The sequence below is a fragment of the Magnolia sinica genome, chromosome 5, assembly GCF_029962835.1.
Source record: "Magnolia sinica isolate HGM2019 chromosome 5, MsV1, whole genome shotgun sequence".
In the NCBI taxonomy this organism is placed as follows: domain Eukaryota; kingdom Viridiplantae; phylum Streptophyta; class Magnoliopsida; order Magnoliales; family Magnoliaceae; genus Magnolia; species Magnolia sinica.
Window position 1 is genome coordinate 107,136,000 of NC_080577.1, and position 11,261 is coordinate 107,147,260.

General features: G+C 44.9%; 1 protein-coding gene across 2 annotated transcripts; it reads left to right on the top strand.

Annotated features, from left to right (window-relative positions):
* Window positions 1–135: 135 nt before the first annotated feature.
* LOC131246608 (protein UNIFOLIATA) lies at window positions 136–8,077 on the top strand. 2 transcript variants are annotated; one of them, XM_058246902.1, is made up of 3 exons: window positions 136–661; window positions 4,723–5,081; window positions 7,596–8,077. In XM_058246902.1, exons 1-3 carry the CDS (start codon window positions 199–201, stop codon window positions 7,950–7,952), a joined length of 1,179 nt encoding a protein of 392 aa, XP_058102885.1. In that variant the 5' UTR covers window positions 136–198; the 3' UTR covers window positions 7,953–8,077. The 2 variants fall into 2 exon arrangements, with proteins under 2 accessions (XP_058102885.1, XP_058102886.1); XM_058246903.1 differs by having other exon boundaries at window positions 137–652.
* Window positions 8,078–11,261: the final 3,184 nt, after the last annotated feature.

Consider the following 11,261-nt stretch of genomic DNA (forward strand, 5'->3'; position numbering starts at 1 on the left):
TACGAGTGAGGACAGCGCAATCATCTTAGCACGCCTCTTTCTCCCCATGTTATTTGTACGTAATCCGAGGGCAATTTAGTCAACCGAAAACCAGTCGGCTTAAAAGAAGCAGAACACCAGCAGAACATTACCTCAAAACTCGAGCAATCGAGACGAGAGTGAGAGAGAGAGAGAGAGAGAGAGATTTCATTCATTTCAATGGACCCAGACGCCTTCTCCGCCAGCTTCTTCAAGTGGGACCCACGCGCCGCCACCACGCCATCAGCTCTCCCACCACCACCACCCCAACAGCCCCGTCTCCTCGACTCGGTGGGCCCACAAGCCTTCTGCAGGCCCACCTCTCTGGGCGGCTTAGAAGATTTCTTCCAGGCGTACGGCGTCCGCTACTACACCGTAGCGAAGATGGCCGAGATGGGATTCACCGTCAGTACACTGCTGGACATGACAGACGAGGAGATCGACGAGATGATGGCTAGCCTCTCCCACATCTTCCGGTGGGACCTTCTCGTCGGCGAGCGGTACGGCATCAAGGCCGCTGTCCGAGCCGAACGGCGCCGGCTCGACGACGACGACACCGTAGCTCGAAGGCGCCAGCTGCAGCTCGGAGGCGCCACCGCTGACGCCAACGCCCTTGACGCGCTCTCCCAGGAAGGTAGATCAGGTGTTTGATGTTTTCCCTTTTTTGAGTTCGTTTTCCCCCCTCCTTCACTGACTTACTGGGGCCCACATGCTGAGGTGGTCCTGTCGCTTGAACTGTCCATTGTTCTAAATTCATCTGAAGATAGTGATTGTACAATCATCCATATTTCTTAGAGGGCACAAAATCAACGGTTCCGATCATTTGATCACTTAGCATGAGGGCCCCGGTGGGAACGCGACGCACGAAGGATCCTCAGTCGCGACAGAGGCAAAACGAACCCTTCGGTGTTTTTTCTATTACCAAGCTTTGCCTCTGTTGATAATGTGCAGCTACTTACTGGGGCCCACATGAATGATCATGTGGTTTGAACCGTACATATTCTCGTACCACAATCGATAAGCTATTATCGTACAACTACTATTACCTGTCTTTAGGGTTTAATCCGAGCCATTGAAATATTACCCATTCATAGTGTGTTTCTTACGATGGCCACTGTCGTATAATATCCACAACATAGACGGTCCCGATCATCGTACCTCTCAGCATGTGAGCTCCATTAGGCGGCGACACACTTTGGAAAATCAGTCGCGACAGACGCAAAAACTAACACGTGTCTTTGTTGTCTTTTGTTCTTCCGGCAGCGTGAGCGACCTATTGCCTAATGATAATTCCTCATTTGGGCTCACATGCTGATGTGGTTCGATGATCTTGACCTTTGATTTTTGGTGTTGAATGTGAACCATTGAAAAATAAAAAAAAATCATTTTCCTATGTTTTAAATTCATCTACACATTGACGGATTAAATCATCCGTTCAGTATAGTTTTCTTACAGTGGCCCATATAACATAGCGTGGAAAAATTGGACGGTTCTGATCATATGATCATTTCAGCATGTGGGCCTCAATAGAGTGGCACATGACGGGATCCTGAATGTCTACAGGGGCAAAACGCACTCTTTTTTAATTAGAGCGTTAGGCTCGTATAATAGTTCACCACCATTTCGAAGATCGTGGCGACTCATCCTTCTCACTGGGAAATCGTATGGTGCAGTATAGATCATCCGTCATGTGATATATCTATAATTACATTGATCAAACAATCCCGACCATCTGTTGAGTGGTCCAAACCCCTAGGACAAGATCAGATGTTTACCACCATCTTCTCAGTGTCTTTTTTTGGGTTGTGCTCTATTCCAAATTGACTCAGCGATTTGGACGGTCCAGATTATGGTACAACTTGGTCATATGTACGGTTGGAAAGTCACCCCTTTCTAAATGGGAAGCGGATAGGTTCGACCCTGACGCGGGGCCAACTTAATGTATGTACTGTATTTCTACGCCGTCCATCTGCGTTGCCAGTCCTATTGGTTGGGCAGTTACCCCCGCCAAAACAAAACTTATTAAAATATACCTTTACTTCTGCTGACGAACCATGAAGATGAAAATATCTTTATTATTTTCAACTACTTTAGCCTAAAAACCTATGGATATATTCGTCAAAAATCCTCTTTCCGTATCCTCAAAATCTGGCGAAAAAAAAATAAAAACAGAAGGCATGGAAGGCAAGCGTCTACGGTGCTCATTTTTGCTCTTCTAAATGGGGAGCGGATAGGTGCGGCCAGACCGTGGGGCCCACCTTGATGTATGTATTGTATTTCCGCACCGTTCATCCGTTTCGCCGGCTCATTTTAGGGCATGAATTCAGGAATGAAACAGACCTAAATCTCAGGTGGACCACACCACAGGACAAAGTGGTGATTGAACGGCCACCATTACAAACTCCCTGGGGCCCACCGTAATGTTTACTTGCCATCTAACCTGTTGACAAGGTCAAACAGACCTAGATGAAGGGAAAACCCAGATATCACCTTCATCCAAAACTTTCGTGGCCCACTTGAAGCTTTTAATGGTCAATCACTACTGTTTTCTGTGGTGTGGTCCACCTGAGATTTAGATCTACTTCATTGTTGGGGTCATGCCTAAAAATCAGCTGGCAAAACAGATGGACGGCGTGGATGCATAATACACACATAAAGGCAGGCCCGGCCACACCTAATCTGCATTTCTCAGGTTTTGACAGATGCACCGTAAGGTACCAAAAATATGGCTAGAATCAAATTAATTCCTAACCGTCCATATATTTTTTTGCACCTTATCTCACCAGACGACCTAATCCAGCTGGCGGACTTTGGATCTGTCACACGTTTTATAGTCGACACGTGCGATGGGGTTAAGGAGGACAAACACGCTTGTAGGGTAGGAAAACGTCTTATATCAAATGTTCTTGCTAACGTGCATGATTTGATGAAGTGCACCTTATCTGAGGGAAGGTGCACGTGTCATCCCTGGAGATACATGGTACACGTGTAGGAGATCGGAGCCATTCATCACGTAGCATATACTGTAAACATACCGTGGACCAAAAATAATGTTGGCCCGATAAATGGGCGGTCATTAAAAAAAGTCTATTTTTGATGCACAGGATGTTCACTATACGCTTACTAACTAATGAATGGCCCAGATCTCTGATACGTGTGCTGTTGCCACGGGCTGTGACACGTGTTCTGGCCCCCTCATTGAATCACGACGCTTTCGTAGCTACCGGCGCACTATAGTACTTCGATGTGCGTTCTGCTAATGTGTACCATAGCAAAGCTGATTGCAGATAGGGCTCCACAAAATCTCTGTCGTTCAGGAATATCTTATCTCAGTGCAGCGAAAACTAAAATTCCAAACGCGTCTCGTATTTGATGTCATCCGACGGCTGTGATGTGTCTGGCCTAGGTTTTCTCACCCGTGAGCTTTTCTTTTGGTGGGTTTTGAACTTTTGAGAAACTGCGAGCATAGTATAGGGATTGGCGGTGTGTCGCAGCTGACGGTTTCAGTAGGTTTGGAACATGGTAGATTCATCTATCTGTAGTACACGTAGCAATGTGATCTGTACATCTGGAACGTTCATCTATTTTCTCCCGATGTAGATGAAAATGATTTAAAAAGAACTTAAGTTGGACGTTCCTGGACGTCTGATCTGGGGCCTTTAGATCGACGGTAGAGAGAAAAAGTGGTGAAAAGTCGAACTCTGCAAAAGAGCAAAGAAATATTCTAGATGGATAGGTTTGTCTGTTATGTGATTTTTGAAATATAGGCCCTTAAAGGGTGTCCCACTAGATGGACGATGCTGCTTGATGCATAAACTGCCACGTGCCCTTCGATGTTTGTAATCAAGATCCAGACCGTTCATCAGGTGGGCCTACTAAGAATGTTCTTAGCGTAGAAATTACTCATTTGGGTGGGCCACAAAGGACAACTGGTGCAACGTTCTGACGCCACTGGCTAGCCTATTCTGAGGCCAGGAGAGTTTTACTGAGACGGCTGATTAAAAGCTCAACCGTTCATCATATTGGTCACAAATCAAAGATTATGATTTTTCAGTTATCTGATTACGTCCGTTCAACAATTTAATCAATTTAGTTCGAGCTAATATATGACACGTATACAGTTTTTTAGATTATGCGTATCAAGCGTCATATCTGTCAGAGTATCAAATAACTCCCCCCATTCATTCAATGCTCTTCTTTTCGCGCGCTTTGGATTAGGTACGGTGCCACTGCAGTACAGTATGATATAGTGTGATACTGCAGTTTCTGAGAGTGATCTGAACCGTTCATGTTCTCGTTATTACTATAGAAAAGCTATCGAATTGTAATCGTGCTTCATTGATGATCTTGACCGGTGAATCTTGGATTTGAAAACGAACGAGTAGATAATCCTATTCATTCAAATCCAACCGTCCAACAAATGCTTGTTAAAATTACTAGGGTAGCAGAAGAGTGCAGAAAATGAACATGAACGGTTCAGATAGTTACTTAAGATGCAATCCGTAAACCTGCCGCCGTACCAGACCGTGGTGCAATAGCACCTACGCTATCAAAACCGTTCTCAGTACTCTGCTCCTCGGGTTCCAGCGTCCTGCCGCTATCGATATCGATACTTCAATTTACATCTCGACCGCTGCAACTGACGGTGGCAGACGGGTAATTTATGGAGGAACAAGGGTCATTTAAGGAATTTTGTTTTTTTAGGGTTATCGGAGGAGCCGGTGCAGCAGCAGGAGAAGGAGGCGGCGGGGAGCGGAGGCGGAGGGCTGTGGGAGGCGGTGGTGGAGAGGAAGAAAAGCCGACAGCAGCGGCGGAGGAAGGCGGCGAGAAGCGGAGGAAAGGAGGAGGAAGAAGAGGAGGAGGATGAGGAGAACGGAGGAGGTGGTGGTGGGGTTGGGGAGAGGCAGAGAGAGCATCCGTTCATTGTGACAGAGCCAGGCGAGGTGGCCCGCGGGAAAAAGAACGGCCTGGATTATCTGTTCCATCTGTACGAGCAGTGTCGGGAGTTCTTGATCCAGGTCCAGAGTCTGGCTAAGGAGAGAGGCGAGAAGTGCCCCACCAAGGTAAAATATCGGAATCTGATGTGGCTACTTCGTACGAGTTGATCACACGATTCGTTGATCTGAACCGTTGATCTTATGGGACCTACTTTGATGTGGCCGCTCTGGGACGCGGATTGCCTACTGAGCTGAGTAAAGTCTGTGGGGCCCACCGTGATTTATGTATCTTATCCATACCGTCCATCCGTTTTTACATATCATTTTAGGGATGTGGACCACACCACAATAAACAATGGAGATATTGACGAACACCGTTGAAACCCCCGAGAAGTTTTCAATGGTAGGCTTTTGATTCCCACTATTTCCTATTGTGTGGTCCACTTTTGGGCTCGTGCTGTAAAATGAGCTGGAAAATCAGATGGACGGAGACGATAAGACATACATCACGGTGGGCCCCATAGAGTTTACTCAAGCGTGCGAGTTACTAAGTACGCAATCAGTATCCCGGAAAACGAGTCAACGTGCATGCAATCCACCCGGTCATGAAGTGCATGCTTCTCATGCAGCCATATTCTAGAAATTGGTCGCTGCTTTCGTGGAATACCGACTGTGGGGCCCACCGTGATGTATTTACCTTGCATCCACGCCGTCCATTCGTTTTGAAAGCTCATTTTATAGTATTATCCCAAAAATGAAGCAGATACAAATCTCAGGTGCACCACGCCACATGAAACAACGGTGACTGAATACGTACCATTAAAAGTTTCTTGGCAGCCGCCAAGAATGCTTATTTTCCATCCAACCTATTGATAAGGTAACAAAGACATGGATGAAGAGATCACACAAATATCAGTTTGATCCAAAACTTTTGCGGCCCTCTCTAAGCTTTTAATGGTCAATCACCAATGTTTCACACTTTGGTATCGTACACTTGAGCTTTGGACATGCTTCATTTTTGGGCTAAAGCCCTAAAATCATATGGTAAAATGGATGGACGGAGTGGATAAAATACATAAATCACGATGGGCCCTACAGAGTTTACTAGCCCAATCGAGTGGACCACACCACACGAAGCAGCGGTGACAAGGACTCCACCCACCGTGATGTTTATTTGCGGTCACATAGACCTGGATGCAGGGAAAACAGAAATATCAGCTTGTTCCAGAACTTCCGGTTTTAAGTTGGTAGGCATTCAATCTCCACTGTTTCCTGTGTTGTGTTCCACTTGAGCATTCGAACTGCCTCATTTTTTAACTCATCCCCTAAAATGATTTTTCAAAATGGATGGACGGCTTGGATGAAACACATACATTACTGTGGGCACCATGGAGCCCTGACAGGACCGTCCGTCTCCAGCTAGGTCCTTGTGTGGGCCTAGCATGGAAGAGCCAACCTGATGTGCGGAGTGTGTTCCACGTGTACAACGTGCTGGGCCCCAAGAACTTGATGTTTTACGTAGTGTTGTACACTATTCCGTTCCAAGTCCCCCGTCGTCGACACGTACATAAGATCAACGGTCTTGATGATGCAACAATGGGATCCATTTGTACATGATGCGGCGTGAGGAGAGCATTCACGTTCTACTGCATCAGAAAGTGTACGCCACGTGTACATTTTCTGAACGCCTGCATATGAAGCTTCATTTTCTGCCAGAGCATCAAATAACTCCACCCTCTGTGGTACTAACGTACGCCAGGAGGGAGCATTGAGTGCCGAATTTCGAACAATTACTTAATGGGGAAAGCCTAGCCAATGGGCCATGTTATTGGGTGGTTAGGAGCAAAAATCCCCCACAGTCCTATCATATGATTTGGCAATCTGAACCGTTGACTTTGTGCTACCACAGTATATGGGGTATGCCCCCAGAATTCACCCTCTAAATCCTCAATCTATGGTGGGCCCAATCAGATCAATGGCAGATAGATGACCAAAACCATGGGCCTATCTGATCAGTGAAGGATGGCAGATGAATGAGCAAACCAACGGTCCAGACCTGTTCAAAATTTTGACTCGGTTTGGCCCAGTCTGGCCCCTTCACAGCCCTGTTTTGAGACTAAAGAAAGAAATGAGCAGATTCTGTAGCTTTTAGTTTTGGATCTGAAGCAGAAGGAAATGCTTGTCAATTTATGCATTTCAGCTGCCCGTCCCATGATCTGGACCGTCCATTTTTTTGGCCCAACTATGTAATCATCTTTCTAACCGTTAGATTGGAGGACTATTTATTCCACTGTGACAAACAACTCATCAACTAATGAACTACGTATATAACATCTCTATTATGCAGTTTGCATTTGTGTTTGTTGATCAGTACCATTGATTTGGTGGGCCATCATTGTATTGGTCGTGTCCCAAAAAAAAAAAAAACAAGGGAAATATACTGAGCTAGCCATCCGAATAAAGGCTTGATAATGGGAGAACAATCATCCACATTCACCTATTAAAACTCACAAATGGAATTATCAAAGTCGTCTAACTACTACAATTTTCGGACCATGTCTCAAAAATGCAGTGGCCCACCAGATCAGCCATTCCTATCATCATGACCCGATATCAATCTGTTGGTTTCATCTTCGACAGGTGACTAACCAGGTGTTCCGATACGCCAAGAAAGCAGGCGCGAGCTACATCAACAAGCCGAAGATGAGACACTACGTGCATTGCTATGCATTGCATTGCCTTGACGAGGACACGTCGAATGTGCTTCGTAGAGCTTTCAAGGAGAGGGGAGAAAATGTTGGGGCATGGAGGCAGGCATGCTACAAGCCGTTGGTGTCCATGGCGGCCCGCCAGGGGTGGGACATCGATGCTATCTTCAACGCACACCCCCGTCTCACTATATGGTATGTCCCCACCAAGCTGCGCCAGCTATGCCACGCTGAGCGCAGCAACACTGTCGGATCGGCCACGGTGACTGCTGTGCAACCGCCCATCTAGGCCCACTAAAATGAGCCATTGATCATGTATATGTAGGGTCATTGGATCAAGGATTTTGCTAACTTAGAACCGTTATTTCGATGTTACATCTGATGAAAAATGCAACAGGTTGTGTTCTTTGTGCATAGAGACCGGGTTGCCAACTTGGGCTGGTTAGCTTAGGTTAGGTTGAGCTATCAACTGAGCCCAAGTTGGGTTGGGTCTTGGTTGAGCCCCTCAGGGAACCTGACTTAAAGCAGACCTTATATGCACTACTTATAGGTCTGTCAGTGGGTATCCTTACCCACAGCAATGGACCCATCTCTTTTTTAATGGGTCCAAGTCTAAATTTTTAGACATGTCAAGTAATCAGGTTGGGTTTCGGGTCCAGTTAAAATCAAGTTGGGTTAAGTTAGGTAAGGCCCAGTTAGTTTAAACGGCGATATTAAATGGGGTTTCGTTTCGTTTTTAAATGACACAATCTAGGGCTTACCGTTGATTTGAACCATTCATTCATTCATACAACTAAGAGCATGCTATGGTGCAAAATCATGCCAATCGGGTGATTCTAAGCTTTCGATCGATATCCATTGTGAAAAATCGACAATCAAGATTGAGCAATGAAACAAAATGGCCCAATCATCATCTTTACACATTTATTTGATAGATCCCACTTGTGGGTGTGTGTATGTTTTAGCAATGGAATAAGGTTTTCCAGGCCATTAGCATGTGAGAGAGCGCATTTACTATCTACACGTGCCTGTGACCTAAAGCTAGAGCTGGGCAATGAGTCGAGTCGGATCGAGTTAGGGCTGACTTGACTCGATCCGGTTTTGAAATAGGCTGACTCGAACTTGATACCAAGTTCGGTTTGGCCTGGACTGATCCGGTTAGAAGTACCAAGTTGGGTCGAGTTAGCACCGAGTCGGATTGAGAGATGAGGGAGGGAGTGGAAAGGAGGATGAGGAGGGTGATGGTGGTTGCTGGTCTTGGAAGAGGAAGAGGATGAGGGAGGGAGGGAATGGAGAGGAGAGAGAGGAGGAGGGTGATGGTGGTGGGTGGTTGCCGGGCTTGGAAGAGGAGGGTGAGGGTGGGAGAGAGAGAGGTTGGGATCGGGTCGGGGTAGGGTTAGAGAGTCAGGTTTCGGATCGAGTTACTGGGTAACTCAAACTCGACTCGGTTTGAGTTCGGATTGGGCGAAGCTTACTCGGTTCGGACCGATTCACCCATTCGGTTCAGGTCGAGTCGGATCAAATCGGACTGAGTCAGACAAGTCGAGTTAGCCAGATCAGGTCGTCCCATGCCCACCTCTATCTAAAGCCATCTATCAAGTGCGCTCAACCATCTAGGTGATATTATTTGACACAAACCAACTAGAAAACTAGATCTAAGGAGTCAATGGGCACCTAACAGGTAATCTAAAAACCCATCAGATCCTGGTAAAGGTCCTCGAGAATGAGGTTTGGATCTGAAAGGACCCAGACCGGGCAGGACCTGAACCCGATTAGCCCAAATACAAAGTACACTATAGGACCTGGCCTGTTGAGAGTCCTAGGTAAATATGAGTAGAGAGCTATGACTAGCATACATGATATAAATATAAATCATGCTGTGTAGGGTTCGTGAAAAGAACCCGCTGTGCATAGAAAGTCGGGTTCATGATCAAAACTAACTTGGGCCCACATCCTAAGTACTCTGAAACTTCCCCCTCCTTGAGATATTGCTTCCCATACTCTTGGCTTACAAAAACACCTAACCTTGAAAGAAATTAAGGCTGAGTTGATTGCTGCAAGACTACGTCAAGGGCAAATGACACAAATAATACGTTAACTTGTCGGAAAATCATTCAAAATTGGTTACGTAACAGTAACAGTCATAACCGTTACACATTATGGGGTCGAAATGGCCGTTACAGAAAAAATAGGCTGTAAAGGCCCTGTAACGGTCCATAACATTTTTTTTTTAAATTAAAAAAATAATAATAAAAAAGGATGGTAAAGGCCAATACAGGGCTGTAAGAGCCGTTACAGCCACCGTTACCGTTTTGGAACACCTTGCATAGCAAAGAAAAGTTTGAGAAAATGATGTATTCCAAGGGCAAGAAGGCGGCATCACCAGAAGAAAAGAATCAGAATACAATGGGAAATTGTTGTGAAATCGAACATTATCAATCCAAATGTCCAGCCAGAAAGAAGAATCGTTATGAAAAAACCGAAGAAAAATTAAGGACGTGATGAACCCAATAACAAGAACTGTGTTCATGTGTGCACAAAATCTATGATGGTGGACATAGACTCATTTGCATGTTTCTCACGATGGTTTAGTATATTTATGACGTCTAAATAAGTAGAATAGTAAAAGGATATTGTTACCCTACATGCAATTCAAGTGTCAATTTTAAATTGATAAAGAAACCTTTTTTTAAGCATCTATGAGTAAGGATTTGTTGCATGTAGGGTTGTACATCGAGCCGAGGTGGGCCAAGCTTGGCTTGACTCGTTTGTGCTCTCCTTGAGCTCGAGCTCGGCCTCGAGCTTACCAATGGAGCTTGGATTGTTTGCCAAACCTTTCGAGTCGAGCTCGAGGCGAGTTAGTGGATCGAGTCGAGGTGAGCTTACATCGAGTCGAGTCGAGCCTGCTCCCAACCCGACCTAACCCAGCACCCAACTTGCACCCAACTCAACCCAGCAACCTGACTCACTCAACCTAGCCACCCAACCTAACTAACCTAACCCACACTCAACCCAACTCCTAAATCAAATATTCAATATATATATATATATATATAATATATATATATATATATATATATATACATATATATATATATATACATATATATATATACATATATATATATATATATGTATATATATATATATATATATAATATTTGAGTCGAGTCAAGATCCACTATGATTGAACTCGGCATGTTTTCAAAATGAGCTAGGTCATATGAAGCTTAGCTCGCCTCAAGTTATCATTAGAGCCAGGCGAGCTTTTCAAGCTAGCTTGGCTCGTGTACAGCCCTAGTTGCATGTCATTCACTCAAACATCTTAGAGCCATATGAACGTACACACATTATCACCTTTTATAAATGAGTTCTCTAGATATTGATGCTGATAGAATAACCAAAAACTGATTATGTTATTATTAAGTAATCAATCGTATAAATACATCAAGGAAATAACCAAGAATGGTTGAAGATCCTACAAACTAGGAAGTTGTTACAAACTGAATCCTATTCTATGGAAGACAACTAAATACATTTGGATGAAACAATCTGATATGAAAGAAGAAGTCAAGCAGTTAAGTACAACTGATTAGCT